General features: G+C 32.9%; 1 protein-coding gene across 1 annotated transcript in view; it reads right to left on the bottom strand.

Moving 5' to 3' along the window:
• Window positions 1-22,393, bottom strand: part of LOC149807270 (uncharacterized) — a 55,995-nt gene that overhangs the window by 31,598 nt on the left and 2,004 nt on the right. Inside the window, exons 2-6 of the mRNA XM_089964275.1 lie at window positions 16,211-16,250; window positions 14,389-14,642; window positions 10,964-11,045; window positions 9,508-9,709; window positions 5,845-5,912 (exon numbers count right to left, since the gene is read on the bottom strand). Coding sequence (XP_089820401.1) covers window positions 5,845-5,912; window positions 9,508-9,709; window positions 10,964-11,045; window positions 14,389-14,642; window positions 16,211-16,250 — 646 coding nt within the window. The remainder of the gene's footprint in view (window positions 1-5,844; window positions 5,913-9,507; window positions 9,710-10,963; window positions 11,046-14,388; window positions 14,643-16,210; window positions 16,251-22,393) is intronic.

Here is a 22,393-nt window from a genome sequence, read left to right as displayed (position 1 = left end):
TTTTAGTTTGGTATCAAAAACATATTATTCTTGTTTATTTCTGGATAAAAAGAACTTACAACAAAGGTGTATGCCAAAAACAAATTCAAATAATATGGTAAAGGGAAAAGGAAAATTATTACAAAAGAAAAAACATTGAATAAACAAAAAAAGACAAACTTCAAAACAATAGCAACACACAATATAAATGGAATAAATGGAAACATCGGTGAAAACATGTACACAAACTTTCACAAATATGAACAAGCAGTTACAAAGTTTTTATAAAATGTCCTCCTGTTACAGGTCTATAAACATAAAGTCTGTATATTTTTATAATTCAAATAGAAATCTTTGACAGAACGTATTTTCAGAAAATGGAAGGCATATAAATAGAAAAAAAACGTGACAGCTAAATAGGAGGGTTACAATTATATAATTACTTATTCCAGAAGATGCAACTTTTTAGCAGAGAAATCAACACACATTTAACAGTTATAAAGTATGCATTAACTAGGGATGCTGAAAACAAAAAGCAATGCTTGCTACTGGAACATTCACTGTTTTACATGCTAGCACATGAATCTGAACTTAAATGGGAAAATGTAGAAGTAGTATAAACTATTGTATTCTACTTTTTGTTTTACATACTATCACATGACTCTGAGCTGAAACTGGAAATGGATAATAAAAAAGTAGTATAAACTATACAAGTTCTGACACACTGGGGTATTTATTTCATATCTTAATAATGTACACATATTAGCAATTTTGCATCTTTTATATCATTTTTAATTCATTTTTTCGCAAACTAAAACTCCAATGTGCCAGAAATTCTCATGGTCTAATCATCACACAACTTCAGTACCTAAAAGACTGAAATGATCAGAACACAATTTTCAGAAAATGTGTTATGATGGAAGAATGATAAGCATGCAGACAGATTTAATCTATTTCAAAGGGATCTGATTTATTCTGTATAGTTTTATGTAGCCTAAGAAAATTGTATGGCAGCTCCTGTTAGCGGTCTTTTTTGGGATTTGCTATTCACTTGCCTTTTCAACCATGATTTATCATATGTACTTGCTTATAAGTTGAGTCAAACTGCAAACTGCACAGAGCCAGATCTCCTATTGCATAATGTGCTGGCAGGTCTGGGTCTGTGCAGTTTGTGAGGAGTAATCATTAGAATAAACAACATATACCCTGCTCTGCAGGTACATTAGGCTATGGCAGATCAGGATCTTTGTTGTTTGCAATTTGACCCGACTTACAAGCGAGAATATACTGTAATAATTTCAATCAGATGTCTACTCAACCCTATTCATCTTCATGATTTTCCAAAGGCTTCAAAAATTTTATGAAAAAAAACGTAAGTGTGTGCATGATATGGATTTTTAACGTAGCTTTAACAATGTTTCAGTCATATCGGTACAATGTCTGCAGTGTGGCAGTTTATAGTGATGTCTAGCACTTGGATATCATGCCAAAGGCATGTAGCATGATGTCCCACCCAGTCACTTATCCTGACAACAGGACGACCAGTCCTAACACTAACCTCTTAATGCTGAGCGCCAAGGGAGGCAGCTGTTAGTACTGTTTTTATAAGTCTTTGGTATGACTTGGCTGGGGACTGAATCCACGCCCTCCTGCACCCAAGGCAGACACTCTAACCGCTAGGTCACTAGAGCGGTCAAAAAAAATGTGTAATGAAGTTGTTTAAACATGTACAATAATAAGTGAGGTTGTCTGATAGCACTGATGCATCACTGACTCACAAAGTTTATTATAGTCACAGTGCTTCGCTGTATAGACTCTAACTATTAATACATCAAGACGGTAAAATGAAACTTACACTAAATGTCTTTGATATAAGCTGTCCAAAAATAAACATTTTCTAGTCATCTTTCCACCCTTTCCGATGAAGTACACAAATCTGTTTGCATGCGGTCTCCTTGTACCTACTACATCTATGTAATTCATTGCTACATACAGTCACTCTTTTTACATTCAGAGATATGCTTTGAGAGCACTACTATGTTTAGTGTTATTATCTGTATTTAGGTATATATTGTACTACAACATTTCAGGGATAACTCCACATTCTGTGACACCTTGCCTCCAGCAATGAAGACATGGTTCACATTTCTGTTTTATTGTTTTACAGCTGATCTTCAAATAGTGATTTTCCATGCTCTGGCCATGTCACAAGTTTGTTTGCAAATCATGTAAATGATACCAGCAATCAATGGAAAATTTGATATCATTAATGATCTGAAAAAAATCAGTGTCCTTTTCTTCTCTTCTCTGGTGAGACCTAGTAATTAATTCTCCATTTCTTTTTTTTCTTCCCTTCATTTGTTCCACACAGTATCCTGAATCTCTTGCAAAATAATCTGTATAAACATTTTTTTATATTTCATTATGGCTTTTTGAACAAGACATCTAATTTTTCCTTTTGAAATTTAATTTGTTAGCAAAATGATGGCCTCTTCTGTTTTGCTGCTGATGATATAACTAATGAAGCAGTAGGCAGTGACTTAGTTGATGACAAAAAATATTGCAAACAATTCAAACTATGATTACAGGTCTGATATGGCTTATTTTAAAAGAAGAAAAAATCATGAAAAGATATTTAAAAATGAAGGAAATTATTTGAAAATTAGATGGTACATGTATTTTGGTAGAAGTGAAAGCTTTCATTCTAATGTACTATAACCTTTACTACACTCTTCTGAGTACAATAAACATGAGATCTTAAATAAATTGCACAATACTGATTTTCTGAGTACAGTAAACATGTGAGATTCTTAAATAATTTCCCAATACTGATTTGCTGAGTACAGTAAACATGTGAGATTCTTAAATAATTGCCCAATACTGATTTGCTGACTACAGTAACCATGTGAGATTCTTAAATAAATGCCCAATACTAATTTGCTGCAAATTTTGAAAAAATAGACTAGAATAAATGACTTCTACACCTTGTACAAATCTTAAAATATATGGTTTACTATGCATCATTTTATAATCACACATATAATATTTTGGATGAAGTATTGTTATACTCAGCGAATTGAGTAGATTTGGTTTTGTTTTGGTTTCTATGGAGTGTACTGCCATTTTTCAACACATGATAGGCTATACATGGCAGCCTATTTATTTGGTGACGGAAGAACCAAGAAGACCCTTGAAGAACCACCAATCCACAGGAAGCTACTGGCAAGCTTTCTCACATACTAATTTTGATCAAGACAAGATTTGATTGTATGTGGATAGATGTGAGATGTGTGAGTGAGCTGTAAATGCAAGCACCTTAGACCACTTGGTGATCTTAGAATGAAGTGGAAAATCTTGAAGATCAATTAGATTTAAGCAGTAGTCAGCCAGAAATAAGTGAATTATTCAATCCCATCATTGTTGAAATGGCAAATGAATCATATGAAATGTTCATAACGACAAAATACCAACTAATGACACAAAAAGTTTATTTGATATGTGAGAATGTACACAGACCAAAACAGATTTATATTAAATAAATGAACACATCTGTATTAGCTTATCATTGCTTTTCAATGCAAATTTTCTCACAAAATCATCTATGATCACTTAGCTAGGACTATTTATCGTTTATGTAGTTATGAATTGGTTTTGGCACACAGAGGATTTTGTTTTAAATCATTTGAGAAAAATCAGTAAAAGATGATGCTGGTATGTGTCATTTTCAAATTTCAGAAATGCCCATGAGTGTGCTGGAAATCCCACCTTTGGCATAACTAGTTGTGAAAACTAAATAACATTTATTGTCTAGTGCATGCCGATGCAGCTAAAAGATGATGGTTACTGGTTAGTGTTATTATATACCACAGACCCGAAATAGGTAATATTTTAAAGTTAAATGACAATGCAAAGTGAATGCAAACAAAATGCAGAATTGCATAATTAATGCAACTTAAATGAATTGCTGAATGAACACGAAAACTAAATAGCAGAATTAATGCAAATGAAATGATGAATGCAATTTGAAGATTTTTGTTGTTGTTGTTGTGGGGTTTAACGCCATTTTTCAGCACACGATAGGCCATATATGGCGGCCAGTATTAATGGTGGAGGAAGAACCCGGAAAACCCAGGAAAGAACCACCGACCCACGAGAAGCTACTGGCATGCTTTCTCACATATCTACATTGGCTGAATCTGAGACTCGAACTGGCGCAGACAGAGGTGAGATGGCAGTGATCCGTAATGGCGAACGCTTTAGACCACTGCAATTTGAAGAAATGGAGACTGAAAATGCAACAGGCAGAGTGACAAACAAACAAAAAAACACAGAATGAAACACAAATGCATTTCTGAACAGATTTAATACAGATTATTTTCAAGTCCACAGTCAAAAGTCCTTTCATACGATAATCCAGAAAGAAGTTCTTTACACTTACAAACACCCTTACAAGTCATCCTGACACTGTTGCTGTCAAGGAAGACATAACAAATCTGGCATGAAAGTGATAATATAACTTGTCGCTGTATCCATCCGTATAACTTTTATTGGAATGAAATGAGAAAAGAAATCAAATTTGCTGACAAATTCTCTAGAACTAAATTTCTTGCAGTTATGGTTATATTTTAATTTATCATAAATTCAATGCTGTCTTTTGCATTTTATGCACTGATATTTCATTAAATCACTTTTATTAAGACAAAATATAAAAGCTGGAGTTTTCTCCCTTGAACTCTTGCAACTAGCAAATCCAAATGAATGAAAATGAAAGGAAATGATTGACGAAAGTAATAAATGCATATTCTGAATGTATTTCTAACAGCACGAACAAAAAAATGACATGAAAGATGAAATGCATACATGAATGGAATGCAAACAGAACAAAAACAATATCCCAAAAAAATGCAGATTTGATAAAATTACCAATTTCAGGGTCTGAAGTACATGTACAATAGCAATCAATTAATGTTAGTGAAAGATTAGAAAACAAGGTAAAACAAAAGAAGAGTATTCAAGCAAAACAAGGTGTAGCATTACATCCGAATAATGTAAATGAACATATTTTCAATGTGGTTATCTTTAAAATTTAGTAGAAATGAGGTTTTATTTCTTTTCATCTTATTACATTCTAATTTGGCTTCTGCCATGAAACTTCAAAAGTGTTTATTTTTTATTTTCCATCTACCATTTCATTGTTGTTGTTATCAATATTGTTTTTCAGTAGATGAGGGTCAACCCAAAGTCCTGACTTTAACATAATAGAACAATTTTGGCAAAGGTTTAACAGAGAGTTGCAACATTGTTCACAGAATCAACTCAATTCTGAGTTCAGACAAAGCCATTAAGGATATATGGATTTATTTTTCCCTTGATTATCTTCTGAACCTTGATCAAGAACAGAAACTTCAAATGCATTTCTATTCAACTCCAAATGAGTGGAAATGAAAGGAATGATGAATGGATAAAATAAAATGCAAATAAGAGACAAACAAATCCTGAAAATGATGAGATGAGAGCTAACAAATAAACATGAATGGAATGCGAACAAAATTAATTCTGAAAACTTTAAAATCCAAGTAAAGCACAAATGAAATGTAAAGGAAATAAAGATTTGGTAAAATTATGTTGCAGGGTTTGTAATATAGCTACAAATTTTTATTCTTATTTGCATTTTACCATCTGTAACTTACAGGTTTTATAATGACAGATCTTCACATTGCACCATTATGAGACTATTCTGCAAAATGTAGTAATGAAGACGATAATGTTATCATGACAGTGGTGATGATGATAATTTTGTGGAAGAAATAATTTTACACCTTGTTTATGCCTGCAATAAAGGTTAGTAACAGAAGAGTCACCTACCCACTCTTGATCTAAGTATTTCCACATCCCGTCTAAGTTGTTCTAGTTCATCTCTATAAGCATGCTTACTGGAAAAACAACAATGTACAGACTGAAGAGGAAGAAAATAGGTTCATTTGAAATGAAAGCTGTTCTTTACATACAATTAATTTGTTTTCTTAGCAGTAAATATTAAGCTAATATTAATTTTCTAAATCTGCATACATCAAAATTTCTTTTCTTCAAAATAAAAACTTAAAACCATATTTATCCAATTAAAATGGACACTAAACTCTAAATAGTGTACACCCAGATCTACTATCACAAGGTGTGTTCTCAGAGTCCATGCTGACTCAGTGATAACTCCAGGATTCACACTGAGAGGGAATGCTCCCTATGGGCTTTTTGTAAGAGGAATTATCAATTTTTAAGCCGGGAAAGGGGGGAAGGGGGAGTATCTATGAATCGGCTCTTCAATAAATGTGTGTGTGATAAAAAACCATTTTATTAATAAAGAAAAAACTTAAAATTGTTTATTTTCATTACCACCACAGTGGCACCTATGGTGTTATTGTGTATTATGACAAATGGCATTGTCATATGCATTTAAAACTGCATGTAACAGCAGAGACATTACTACCGAATATCAAAAACTGTACGTCATCGATTGTTCAAACTTGCCATATGCAGTTGGTAAATACTTTTAATAAGCAGATAATTAATAGAAGTCTTACAGCTTAATTGCAAAAGGTTACTCAAAAAGTGCTTGATTATGGCACTTGATCTAGAAGTTGAGTGCTTACAGTATCAGACTGAGGTCTGTTAATGAATATTACATGTTTTCTATGCTCATGGCGAATCAACTGTGTCTTTCACATGCTCACTCTTTTTTAAGCATAGGGTGGGGATTCATTCAATTCACAGGATTTGTGCAATCCTGCGTCCTGGAGAAAACGCTCCTCTGTGCAAGCAATTTAATTTAGAACAGTGTAAATCCAGATTTACAATCACAAAATGTGCCAACATCTCAAGGTCTATGCCATCTGCTTGCAATTGTATGCTGAACAAACAGTACAGACCCAGATCTACGATCAGACAATGTACCAGCTCATCAAGGTCATGCTGTCTGCTTGCAGTTATATGTTGAGCAAACAGTGCAGACCCAGATCTACCATTACAAAATGTGCCAACAGGACAGGTTCTATGCATACATTTAATTTCGGTAATGAAAAGTTTTAATTCTGAAAAGTGTTGACTGATTTCGTGTGCATTACTTGGACAATCCAAGGATTCTGAGATGAAAATGTGATAAGGGAGTCTCAAGGGAAATTCAAATTCTCTGACATTGCAAGTGCAAAGAACAACTTCAAAATCAGAAACATTTAAAACACAAGTACAAACTATTTGTTTACTTCTTCATTCACCAACATTCAGTCCTAAGAATATTTAAGTAACATATCTCCACCTGACGAGATGAAACTAAAAGTATGGCATGTTAGTAAATCTATAAAAAAAATGCTGAAGCTCTATTGCTTTTTTAACAATGAGATTTTTCTTTAAAACATCCTCTTTGCAATCATTTAATCCACAAACAAAAATCAAACTTCTTAAACTTGTTTCAAATACTATTTTTATCATCAAAATTAATAAATTTTACTGAAAACATTCACTAATTCAATTAAAATCCTTGTTCCAACTCAAAATTGCTGAAAGAAAAATTCTGCTTCCTGTTAGCAACTGTGAATTGTGACTATCCTAAACTCATTCAAGTACATAACTGGTTTATACAAACCACATCTATATCTCTAAATGTACTGATCTGGCACAACTAAAACTCACCTGTAAAACCTCCTATTTACATTTGCCCTGAGCAGTTCAAATAAATAAGTTCTAATACATCTGTTCTGTAAAACATGCTCGTAACATTCACTTGTGAAAATGAAACTTAAAAGAATGAGCATTTGTATAAATGGTTTTTTCACCACCATGACTAAGTAGATTTCTTTGTAAAACATGAATTCCCCAAAGTGCAGATATACAAATAAAATAGTCACAACAAGTTAAAAAATTTGCTAAAAATTGAAACAAAATGCTTTAGTACCCTGAAACAATAATCATGACATCTATGTATGAAGAAAATATCCTTATCAAATTTCATTTGTGTAACTCAATTGGTTTTTGCTTAATTGTGCTAACAAGATTTCTGACAAAAGTCTAAAAAGTTCAAACTTTGTGTAAATAATGGAACCACTGTGGTACTGGCCTGAAAATCAAATCTGTTCACCTATATAAGCATACATTTATGCCAGCAAAATTGTCAAAGGTTTCTGTGCAATCTTGCTAACAAGTTTTTCAGGATAGACAGCTAAACATATGTACATACAGATGGACATTACCAAATCAAGATGCACACACTACAAGCAGTGGGGGCATAAAAATGAAGTTACTAAGCCTGTGGTTAAAATAGTGCTAACTTTCCAATGAACTACTCTACACACCAACCTTCATTTCCATTCCAGGTTGGTGTCAAATTCAAAAATTTCTGTGTTCCATGGACTGATCGCTGCCTATGCACTGCAGCAAGAATAGAATCTTGCAATGAACAGTACTGAAGACTGTTGTGTTATGCATCTTTGATGAGCAATTCACCACAAAGTTAACACAATTTAGTCCAGAGGAATAAATCAACTACAAATTCTGCAGATTAAAATGTTAACAAATCAATATTAGTAACAGTGACGTAGTGAAAGAACACAAATCTATGAAACTGGTGGCAGATATCAGGAAGTTCTTACAAAAAAACAGATAATGCGGCAAAAAACAGGAAATTCTTGCAGTAAATTAGTTTAATAGGAAAACTTTCTGGAAGTTTAAAGAAAAAGGCAAAAAATGAATTATAAGACTTCAAAAATTTTGAGGAAGAAATGATTTAAATGTTGTAAAATATATCTAGAAAGCAGCAGACATAATTGTTAAGCAAAGAAAAACTAAAATACAAAAGGTTAATGTAAGGAGAGAATGGACAAGAAAGAAATAGCAACAGAAGTGTAGTTGTATTTATGTACAGCGATTTGGAAGAAAAAGATGTACACTGCTTTTGTTCAATGTCTTGTAATTATAAGATTCAGTATGAATTGATAAAATGTGAAAAGGGGCAGCAATGATTCTATACTTATGAACTGCAATAATTCAACATAGAAATTTACAATTAAGAGAAGCAAAAATTTGACTTAATTTTCCAGGAAAGTACAAATACGGCTGAAATATGAAAACAAGATTAAAATGAAAAAGAAAAACAAAATTCTAAACATAGCTACAAAACAGGAAGTAAATAACTGGCATAAAAAATGTATGTTCAATAAATGAGGAAGATGAAATTTCATAAAATTTTATCATAATACTTAAACAAAATCACACAAATATACTTTTTAAAAAATATCCAAATGTAAAATCTTGCTTAAAAAACACAAAAAGATGACCTTATCTCAAAATGAAAGAGAAAACTAAACAAAAATAACAGTCTGTGTTTTGCATGTAAGATAACGCAACATTAACGTTTAATTTAATAATCATTTATCGTGTTTAATTATTATGTAAAATATTAAACTATTCAGTTTAACTCAAACTCTCTTAACAAATTCTATTGCAATACAAAATGTCAAGTCACTAGTTTAAAAATCTTACAGTTCTAGAAGATCCTTGTTGAGTGATAGGACGTGGCTCTCAGATAAATGTGAACCCGTGCCCTTTGCCTTCTGCATCTGGAGCTGAGACTGGAGAAGCTGGATTTCACATAGTAGCTCTCGCTTAACATTTTCAATTCGACGCTCCAGCTGTGAGCCTGGACGTTTGTCTGAGGCTTGGTCTGATAGATGCAGAAATTCATCTGAAATTCACATGGCCATATGTAAGATATCTATACAGATACCATGAAATTCCCATATGCTCTTTAGTCTGTGCAAATTTGATGAATTGTTTAATACAGATCTTGTTGCTTATAACATGGTAGTTGCAGTGCATACTTGCTGATTGCATTATATAATGAACTCTGGCATAACGAAACGTTTGAAAAATGTTATAACTGCATGTGTCAGGGGTGGGGGGGGGAAAAACAAAACACTTATCAAACAATTAACTTTGTCTAACAATAATATTTAAAATGGGAACAAAGATTTAATACTAACCTTCATGTTGCTTTCTTTTAACCTAGATTACCATATATCTGATAAACCAAATCAGTTACATTGGTTTTCAATTAGAAAATTTCAGCTATTGAATGTTTAAAATTTTACATTTTTGTAATTTCTGTTTAATTTGTATAGTCTTGGCCAAGAAGTCGATAACATACATGATAAAAACTTTGATGAATGTATGCCAGGAAGATCAGGTGTGGTGGAATAAACAAAATGCAAGGAGACCTAAGAAAGTTTGTCAAAAAATAATAAAACAAGAAATGTTTTTATTAAAAAAATGGAAACAAATATATGGTGATAAGCATCATGTATCTTTCTTTCAACCAATATTACCATATTTTTTATAGACCAATTCAAAATGTTTCTCACATTAATTTGTCAGCTACAAGGTGTTGAAAATTCAAAAGATGATAATTTTTATTTTCAAATTTGTAGACAATTTTTTGGTCATTATTTGTGGAAAGATATTCAAAAAAGAGTACAATGAGGAAATGCACAGCAACCTAAACAATTAGAAAAACATCTTGAAAATATTACAGACGCCACCACAGCCTATACAACACATGATCACTTTAGTGTTCAGCAAGGCCTCTCACTGACTGAGGTGATTTCATCATGGCTGAAGCATTTATAAGTTTCTCTTTTTAAGTTTGAGAAAATTAAAAACCTTTCTTTAACTTGTGTGAATAATTGCATAGAGTAATAAGGATGCTTTACATGTAAGTACTATTTTACACTGTGTACTTCAGCATAGTTCTTCACCATGTTCTGGCTGTTTTTCTTTCTATGATTATCATTCCATTAAAGTATTTCTGAAAATGAATTTTCTGCAGAAAAGCCTCTAGGTGTCCCCACATCAATGTCAGAGGGTAACACTGAGCTTCAAGCTTCCCAAGGCAATGAGAAAAAGAGTAAAAAGTAATTCATCCGACAGAATCTGAACTTACTTCTAAGGTCATTAACTTGCTGCTGATAGTTATTACGATCCATTTCCAGCCTATGAACCATTGCTGAGAGTTGATCGATTGTCTGAAAAAGAAAACGAAATCATTTACCTAAATAGGATATGAATTTAAATCCGAGACAAATGTTTTAAAATTCATCCCAACAGGACTTCATGGACATAGCTGCATCATCCAAACTTATGACTAGATAACTCCATTACCAGCTATACTCACTTATGAGTCAAGTCCAATAGCAAATGGCACTGACCTAAATCTTCCAGCACAGCATGCTCTGGCAGATCTGGGTATATGATGTTTGTTAAGAGTAATCAGTTGAACTGATAATACAGGTCCTGATGAGAAGGCATATCAGAGTTTATGTTTTTCATAGTTGGATTTGACTTATAAGCAAATATGCAAATATATATATATATATATATATATATATATATATATATATATATAGGACGATATTTCACTTTGCAATTCTTCCTTGTACACATAACACATTCTACAAATTGAAAAGTCTCATAATTTCAAAGTTTATATAGAGGGTTAAAAATACTTCACTTAAAGTATTGCACCTCCAGTTACTATATTGAAATTTACAGCCTACATCCATGAAAACTGCCTTCAGAGTCAGGTCCAATTGGGTAAGGAAAAAATTGAGACAAATTTAACAATAAATGTATCTTCTATATATACATGCAATAATCCAAGTACACGATTTCCTAGTTAATCTGTGCCCTGATAACTTGTTAAACTGCTTATAACAAAATAACATTTATGGATCTTCTATTTTTTTTAAAGTTGGAAACAAACACAAAAACTATTAAATGCACAATGACAAAATAAGACTGTTTTGCAAAAGGCCAATCACACGATCGTCTAATACTGACATATTTTAAAATGTTTGATTATCTCTGACATCAAATACTGACAAAGTTTAAAAGTTAAAATGTTTAATTATCTTTAGACTTCCAATACTGACACTTTAACATGTTTGATTACCTTTAGACATCCAATAATGACACACTTTAAAAAGTTTGATTACCTTTAGACATCCAATAATGACACACTTTAAAAAGTTTGATTACCTTTAGACATCCAATAACGACACACTTTAAAAAGTTTGATTACCTTTAGACATCCAATAAAGACACACTTTAAAAAGTTTGATTACCTTTAGACATCCAATAACGACACACTTTAAAAAGTTTGATTACCTTTAAACATCCAATAAAGACACTTTAAAAAGTTTGATTACCTTTAGACATCCAATAATGACACACTTTAAAAAGTTTGATTACCTTTAGACATCCAATAATGACACACTTTAAAAAGTTTGATTACCTTTAGACATCCAATATTGACACATTTTAAAGGTTAAAATGTTTGATTATCAATAGACATTTGTGGGAAATAAAAAAGAAATCAGTAAATATTTACTAGCTGGTAAATCTGCCATACTACTGAGTTTTGTGTGTAATGATTAGGTTCCTAAGGACACTGAAATCAAAATAAAAAATCTGCGGTAATAACTTAACCTACTCAAAGCTTAGCTGATATACTGACAATTGTTGAAGACTGAAAGTTCCTTTGAAGACAAAACTAATCAACAGATATTCTCCAGTTAATCAGAATACATAATACATGCTGGTAACATGTGCAGGGTCAGCCTAATTTCTTGTAAGAATCGCACACTGTAGGTGACTACTATGTTGTTTCTTTGGATAATCGGTGGATTATTCTTCAAAACTTGCAGTGATAAATTTGAAAGTATCTTGTGAGTTGTAATAAAATGCACATAGTTATTTTCTCTCTTTTATTTTTGTTTTCAATATCGGGGTAGTGTTTATGGACATAGTACAATTTCTACACTTGGACTTTATTAGTACATACTACCTGGAGATATACAGTACTAAGTCTTTGCCATACATACTGTGTAACATTTAAATTGTTTTTTTCAGGAACTGACCAGTGCAAATATATTTATAGATTAAGCTATGTAGGTTTATTTAGTGTAATTTTCTATATGAAGCTTAGTTTCTGAATCTGTGTTTTCAAAGGATACATGTTCTCAGACCTTAAAAAGAAAGAAACTCTACAATATAAATTTGTGTGTACTGCATGTCAGCTTCATTTACATGAAATGTCTGTCAATATTTTATTGATTTCATACCTGCCATATTCCATGACAGTGTTGGGGTTTATCTGAGACTCAAAAATGACATGTCATCCAGCTGAGAATAAGCTATCTTTTCATAAAGTCTAAAGAAAATGACTAGGAAATTCAAATATGAAGAAACAAATTAACTTGACTGTTTCTTCAAAGTATTTAATACATTTACAAATAAAGGTATAGTTGGTAGACTTTTGTATTGTCAAATATCAATGTCATACACATACACATTGCAAACACTAACATAACCACAACCACACTGATATTAAATAAAAACAGTCATCAAGTTTCTGTCTTTAAAATCCATTAAATAACAAAACATATGCATAATTTGATGCAGTCACTACTGCTTTCAGTAGTTTATTATGGAGTTTGAAGGTAACACAAATGTCATTAGTGCTCATCTTTGCACTATCTAGAGACTGGATGGTACTTTTCTCCAAACTTCCCTGCTGAGCAAATCCTGGACAGAACTCATAACAACTGTAACATGGCATTGTCAGATCTATATCGGATACAGTTTGACCACAAGATATGCAGTTTGACCACAAGATATGCTTATCTCTATAGAAAAAAAAAATGAATTATATATCAGAAGTACTAAATGCCTCTGTCCAGTATGGGTGTTGATGCCTTATGAACATAAATCAATTGTGCAAACATTAGCACTCTCTCCCTTCCCTATGCTGCAAATACACTGTTTATGGACCCTGCTGCTCATGAGTTACTGAAGGAGCAGTATTTAATTACTAATGCAATTATATATTTATATGTATCTGTGTTATAATATGGAAGAGCTGTATTACTGAAACTAATTTGAGCACCTGCTGAGAGTAACATTTTTAAACTGTCAGTCTTACAAACAAAGGCCTAAAGTGCTCTGCATTTATTCAAAAAATGATTGGATTGGATTCTAACAGTTCTGGGTGAGTAGTTTGATTAAAAATCAACAAGAAACATACTTTTTATGTGTTTAAACACATTTTCCAAAAACTGGACAAATTTACAACACTGCAAAATAGTCCAGTTTATAATGATAAAAAAACATGCTTACATTTAGCATCATGTAAATTTATTCAATGTACTGAAGAAAATGCCTTATGTTAATCCACTGTGCATACAAGACTGACATGGTTAAGTTCTGCTATTTTAAAAATGATAGTCTACTGTAAACAAAAACACAAAATATGTCTGCATTACCAGTAATTCAAAATCTGGAAATTTTCCAAAAATCAAGTATACTTACTCTGCCTTGTTGCTCGATTCTCTCGGGTAAGTTGCTGTTGTCACTGAGGGGGTAGCTGCTCTGTGCAAGCGATGTTGGGGGTAGATTGGTCAGGTGACCATTGTATGTAGCACCATGGAGTAATGGGTATGCAAGCAGCCCTTGTGTTGGCTGGTTTAAACCATTCTGACACAAGTAGCTATACCTGCCAGCACCAAAAGTAGAAGACTGGGAAAGGTCCAGTAAGGATGAGGCCTTCCGCATTGAACTGGAAACTATATGTGAAAACAAAATCTACAGTGCAATGGTAAACAAATAACTGACTACACGGTTTATTTATTTATTCATCATGATAAATAGGGTTTCTCTTAAACCTACACAAAATGACCTCTGTGTCAAAGAAAACCTGTCTTGAGAGACCAATGTTATGATAGACTACCTCTCTTGAGAGACCAGATTCTCCATGCACAGATTCATTGATTTAAGTGTTATGACCTGTCATGATAGGCCATAAATATTTGGCAGAAGGGGTGGACTTTCAGGATGGATTCTACTGTATTAGCATTCAACTGAAATGATACATTGTCCTTACAGACATGCATTTCCCCACGATTTTTAATATTTAATTTCCACTACAATAGAGATGACAGAAGAGACAATGACTGAAAAAATTTAAATTTCATATGGCAGAAATAAACATTTAACTGAATTGAAACACTTTAATGAAGTATACTTTGCCTTCAAAATAATGAAAAGTTACACAGCACCCAGCTAGCCCAATGATGGCCTGGTTATGATGATCTGAGATTTGTGATTCAAACTGAATTTCTCCAAAGAAATACTGTAAGAAGCATAAGTCAGGTTTCAACACTATACAGAAGATTTTATTTGCATGGGTCCAGGAACTCACTTGATCATATGGTAAATCAACCATATTGCTAAATTTTTATTTTGATCTACTTGGTTACCCATGGGTCAGAAGATGGCAATAGGGGTCAGTGTGTGGGAGAAAGATGGTGTGCAATTGCTAGGACACTATTGCAAGTCTATTATTGTTGTTTTTATAGAAGCAGTAGTATAAGTAGTAGTAGAAGCAGTTACTGTAATAATGATTGTTGCTGTTCTTGTTAATTTTTGGAAAATATCTAGGCCTCTCATTAGGATTTGTTCCCATTTCTCTGAAACCACATTCTGGTCTTTCCTACTAAGACGTATAAAGCTAGAAAATAAAACACTTCTGAAAAATACTTTAGCTCTATGACATTAATACAGTGAAGAAGTTAATCCAGGATACAAACACTGATATACTGTTCTTAACAGAAAGGAATATATATTATATTAGTCATTCTGTCATGATTATTTGAAAACAGTCTTGACTCTTGACAAATTTGTCATTGGAAACTAACTTAAAAGAAATTCAGCTACTTTAGACTGTGAAAAGTTATCTTCTGTGATGAATAGAGTCAATAGTTTATTAAGGAACAGGCAGTCACAGAAGGTACTCAATTAACTTGTGATAATTAGTACCAAAGATTTATAATTAAATGACTAATTTGTATATGGCAGTGAAAATATATTAAGTGAAGAAACAAAGGATATCGTTCATAAAATTCCAAGTCTAATGAATTCTGACTTTGAATATAACATAACTTAGGACTATAATGAATAGAAATATATGAACTTTTATATTTCAAATGACTTTAATTTTTCACTTTTAAGGCGATAACAATCATTACTGAAAACATTTTGCTTGCTAATGCAAACTAATTAAGTTCACTGGAACAACAGATAACAAGACCCTAAGCAAGCACAAATGCTGAAATGTCAAACTGTGTGTACTTACATCCTCTTGAGACCCCTGATGATGCAGGATGATACTTCTGCTGCAAGACAGACATAGCATTCATTTATTAAATTCTTCCAGACATATATGTAACCTAAATATCCAAAAATGCTTTTTAAAAAAAGAAGAAAATCTAAAAAATACAGATGCATTTTATCAGATAGAAGAAAAAAAGCATTGGCATAACAAAATATCTGCATCTGTGTATTATCACCGACTGTAAACTACTTCAGCTAACTTCTCCCATGCATTCATTCCAGGGATTTTTCCACAATTTTCAAAACTGGACCTAAAACTGAAGAAAAAAAATGGGAATTTTTAAAAGGTCAAGATGGTAAAATTTACATCTTCGTTACATATTGTTAACCACAAAAATTAACAGGGATAAGATTTTAAACATTTCAATATTTCAACAGCCTTCAATTCTTTAAATCCCTTGATATAATCACAATGGTAATTTTCTAGGTAAATTACACTGGAATTTTTTAAATTTCTATTTGGTGTTTTTCTTTTCTTTACAAACATCTTTCAAAAAATGGAAAGTAATGGCATTGAGAATGTGACCAAATTACAATTCAAAAACAGCCCCAGGTATTGGTGTAGATATGTTTAAGTAACAATAGTAACTAACATTTATGAAAATGTGGCATTTCACCCTTCACCCTCTCCTCTCACTGATGGCAGATTCTGGGACCTAATACCATCAATGTCATCTCCTCAACCTAGTAAAACATCATACCAAATATGATGATTTCCCTGAACTGGTCTTGATGGAATACAGTTAATAAGAAAGACTGGGTTCAACATCACATACAAAAGTGGGTAAATTACAGTTAAGAAGGAACACAGGGTTCAACATCATGTACAAACATGGGTAAATCACACAGCTAACATGGAACACAGGGTTCAACATCGTGTACAAAAGTGAGTAAATCATACCATTAACAAGGAAGACAGGGTTTTATATCATGCACAAAAGTGAGTAAATCATACAGTTAACAAGGAAGACAGGGTTTTATATCATGCACAAAAGTGAGTAAATCATACAGTTAACAAGGAAGATAGGGCTTCACATCATGTACAGAAGTGGGTAATCAAATATTGCAGTTGAAAATTGTATGCTACATTCCTGATTGGGAACTCTAAGTATGCGCTGAATGTAACTGCTCTGAGAATTTCCTCTTTTGAAGTACCCATATTTCATGTATTTTTTTGTACCCTTTAATTTTTCATACACAATCTAGTTATCAAAATAATAATTACTTAAGTGTATCATAATTTTTCATACACACATGTATCACTTTTTATTTTTCAAAAAAATCCATTAAATTAACTGACATAAAATTTCTAAGAAAATTTACGTTTGCAAAAAAGATCTAAAATAGCATATTGCCATTTTGTTTTTACAAAAAAATAATTAATTGTTGGTGAGAAAATACAAAGACTGATGCATAAGCATGGGCGCCCATAGCATAAGTCAAGAGAGTCACATGACCCCCCCAAAATCATATTGAATATATATATCAGTGTATCCCCCAGGGGTGTAAAACTGAGGGTAAAAAACCCCTTGGTGTCAGAACTGGGGGTCAAATAAAAAATGTGGGGGTCAAAATCATACTGACAAATTTTCATCTGACTCATATTTTTTCAGCTTGAAATAGGATATTGCAACTTGCACAACATACTCTCTCTCTCTCTCTCTCTAAATATACAAATAAACCAACAAGCACAATTAACAAACAAATGCATTGTCCATTCAAAGAATAATTTTATTAGTTCATTTTTCTTTTAAATTCATACTTTTAACAGTCTCCTTATAATATTTTTGAAGCAATATTATAGACCGTAATATTACATACAAGCCAATACAAAAAGCCTAATAAATATTTTTAACTGAATGGCAGTCACTTTATTGCCCATCATAAAATGTGTACTATCATCAGTTTCATTGTACTTCGTCCTAGAACAAATTTATCCAAAAATCAAGGAGGCTAATGATTCATCTTGTTTCTAAAAAGTTACACTTGAACTTTAAGGTCTTTCTTTTATTGCAGCAAAGTTAAAAACCAACAAAATCTGCAATGACCCCCTGACTGTGTAATCCAAATAAATGCAACTGTCTCAGCAAGTTTACTGATTTCTTTGTTGTGAAAGAATGTCTTGGGTTATAGTGTGTTCTCCAGATATCTTGTGGCAACCGAGGGCAGATTTGTTAAAATTCTTAAACTCTTGTCACGAAAGGATTATTCACTTTTGCCGTCTTCGCAATCAGGCTATCAGAAATCACACCGGTAATCCTAATGGATGTGTCGTATTCCAGTCAAGGGAATTATTTTCTCCATTTTTCATTAAAGTTAGATCCACCATTACTTTTGTGTTCTGCTTCCTTCACTTTCTTCGCTAATGATTTTTAGTGCACAACATTTTAATCTGGAGATCACTTTCTAGTGCAACAAGTATTGAGGTTAAACATCAAGATGACATCTTGCTGAGCTCAATGGAAATCGTGTGAGAGCTCGCTAGATTAGGGGAAGCTACTTCGTCATAACATTGCCTATGCTAGTCTGGTTCCTTATTTCGTATGTTCCCTGCGCTCCACTCCGCTACAGGAATAGAGGAGCCCAACACAGGAAGTAAACAAAGTGGGGAACCAGTCAATGCCTATGCTTGAAGTATACACGATGCCACCCTTCGTACAACGCATTGGATATTAAATAAATCCTGATCTCATTATGCGAATCCCTTGCGTCAAAAAAACGCACGGCAACAAAATGTGTGCGTCAATTTTCTCCAGCGTGTGTCCCTGATGCACAAATGTGCATAAAGGGAAACACTATATATATATATATATATATATATATATATATATATATATATATATATATATATATATATATATATATATATATATATATATATTCCTTCAAGTTTAATCAGGGGCCCCGAGTGGCCGAGTGGTCTAAAGCGCTCTTCGTTACGGATCACTGCCATCTCACCTCTGTCTGCGGCGGTTCGAGTCTAAGATTCAGCCAATGTGGGTATGTGAGAAAGCTTGCCAGTAGCTTCTCGTGGGTCGGTGGTTCTTTCCTGGGTTTTCCCAGGTTCTTCCTCCACCATTAATACTGGCCGCCATGTATAGCCAATCAAGTGCTGAAAAATGGCATTAAACCCCACAACAACAACAACAACAACAACATCAAGTTTAATCATGCAAATGAAGCTGAAAATATGTCACAAGATTCTGTTCAAAACGCTTAGTAAATACTAGCTTTAGTGTCAGACTGCTTCCTATACTAACTCTCCTGACAGATTTTCATTTTCCTAAAGAGAGCCTCATTTCCCTACCTTGCTGATTTGACTACTTCTGTTGATTCTTGCACTCAATCTGGTTTGAACTGGAATAACTCAAAGCACTAAGCATGTTTAATTACCGTGTAAATAACACTGCATAGCCATGTGGTTGTTGTGACAATGTACAAATTAATTAAAACAAGAATGAATTGTTGATTTAGCGGTGTTTATTGATAATGGAATATAGTAGGGTCATAATACATGAGGATTATCGCAATCGTCAGGTAGCAGTCTGTTTTTTTTCTCTTTGCAAACACTACAAATAAAAACCACCCTGAATAAATACGGTCTTCTACACTGACAAAATTTTGTATCATATTTCTCTCTCCTCTCTCTCTCTCTCTCTCTCTCTCACACACACACACGCTCAAGCACATTAACGAAAATGTGATTTTAAGTTCTTTAGTTTTTACTGCAATTTGATAATGAGATTATTATTAATGTAAAAAAAACAAGTTGCACTTAATTTCTTGACAATGTGGTCTCAGATCTTCGCATATAATTTACCAATAAATAATACCCATAACTAATACATGTTCAGACCATCTTAATCATTTTGCCAACATTACACAATAAAACAGCTACATAATGCTCTAAATGCAGACAAGCTTGCACCTGAGACATAATCCTCTCTCTCTCACTAATAACAACAAAAATATTTGAGTACTTTTATTTTTATTGTAATTAGATTCTTGAGTTGAGAGCAGAATAAGACAGAAAATATACGTTTACTTTGTACGTTTGTACCGTTAGGTTGTCGAGTGTTCTGTAGAACTTGTTCAGGTATGATCCCTTTATTTTTCGTACACGGTCAGTACCACCAAATGATAATTATTTATTTTACATATCACTTTTCGTACACTGAAATTTATAATTATTTTTTTGTGTATGAAAAACAACATGAAATATGGTAGTTAATCATCCGAAAAAGTGCACCCAATTGTACGTACATGTAACATGTAAACATACAAAAGAAGTATTGTTTTCAGTTGATTTACATTACAATGCATGTGTACTGGCACATAAGTCATTAAAAGCAAGAGCCACTTGTGGGGACTGAGTATCTACTGGGCAAAATGAATTTCCAGGAATTCAGAATAAGGCAAAAAAATGTTTCCAACTATACTGGTTTCAAAATTAGGGCAGGTAAGTAGGTTTGTTTTGTTAGTTTTTTTTGGGGGGGGGTTAAAATTACATATATTATAATGGTTAGTATTTATACGTAGTAAGCACTTCAATAATGGGCTTTAGTAGATGCATAAATCAATTTCAGGATTTTTTTAAAATTTCTTTTTAATGTAAACACTATATATTATATTGATTAGTTTATATAATGTAATAAGCACTTCAGCTACTGGGCTAAACCAACTCAATTAGTCAATTAGATGCACAAATCAATTTAGGGATGTTTTTTCTCTTTTTTTTTCTTTCTTATTTTTTGTTTTGTTTTTCTTACTGGGGATGAGGGGTGGGAAAGTGCTAGGGTCAGCAATGAACAACAAGGACAGTTTGCCAACTGGAAACACAATTTTTTTGGGTGGGGGGGCCTAAGACCATTTCTTCCTATTAACTGCCGAGTTGAAACCATTTCTGATATTCTTTAGCAATAACAAGATTTTAAAATTAGCTTCTGCAGAAAATACATTGGATGTCAGTTTGGCACCATCTTCATTTAGGACGGAGTGGACATCATTAGAGGTCCTTTGGTGAAAATCCCATGTCATACCAATCAATACTGACAAAAAGACTTTTAAGACGTATAACTGGCACCATTTTCATTCAGACCATCTAGGTTTCATTAGACATCTACTGCTGAAAACCTCATGCTTGGAGATGAATACAGATAACAATATTTTTAACACATGATGATCCATTCAAGAGTAGCAGTAACAAGATTTTCATGATGGCTGTTGTGGTGATCAGGACCTCAGATCAGCACCATTTTCATTTACGACTAACTGGACATCATAAAAGTCTCCTGGTGAAAACCACACATTAATACAACTTTCTTTGAAAGTCAAGTTGTAATAATAAGTTTTTTAACACAGCTGCCATTGTGGCCACATTTTATATCTGATTGGCATCATTTTTATTTAGCATCAACTAGACATCATAAGAAGTATTTCAGTGAAAACCTAATAAAGATACAACCATCCATTCTGGCAGAATAGCGATATCAAGATTTTCAATATGGCTGCCATGGTGGCCGTAACGAATTTCAGATTGGCACTATTTTCATTCAGGACCAACTAGACATCATAAGAAGTCTTTTAGCGAAAACCCTATGTTGATATGATCATTCATTTAGTAGGGGTTGTATTTAATTGGCAATTAATTTGCTTCGATTTGCAAAACATTTGAAAATTGGGTATTTTAATTAATATATCATTCAGTCAAAATTTACTGGACAGTATGTTCAGTCGTTTATTATTTTGGTTTAGTATTAACTGAAACTGAATAACGATATTGAATGATTATATATATATATATGAACTTTTAACTCATGAGGTCCATGAGTTAAACATGTTGATACAGAGAACAATGTTGCTAAGTTTGAAAATAGTAAAAATAGAAGGATATAAGTAGCTAACATGTAGTGTTGACAGATGACATTACAGTATACAAAGTCACCAACTGTGATGTTTTTCCTTGGTAAACCTTGATATGCCTTATTCTTGTTGTTTGATGCATTAGCGTGGTACACAATGATCAAATCTGAATTTGTCATTATGGAGAAATTAGATATCTGATTTGTTATGATATAGAAATTAGATCTCTGACTTTTAACAGTGCTCAAACAAATCTAATAGCCCAATGCCCAGGGCCCCTCTA

Source organism: Sinohyriopsis cumingii, chromosome 1, assembly GCF_028554795.1.
Source record: "Sinohyriopsis cumingii isolate HCF-2022 chromosome 1, ASM2855479v2, whole genome shotgun sequence".
Classification (NCBI taxonomy): Eukaryota; Metazoa; Mollusca; class Bivalvia; order Unionida; family Unionidae; genus Sinohyriopsis; species Sinohyriopsis cumingii.
This window is presented reverse-complemented; position numbering and strand designations above follow the sequence as displayed.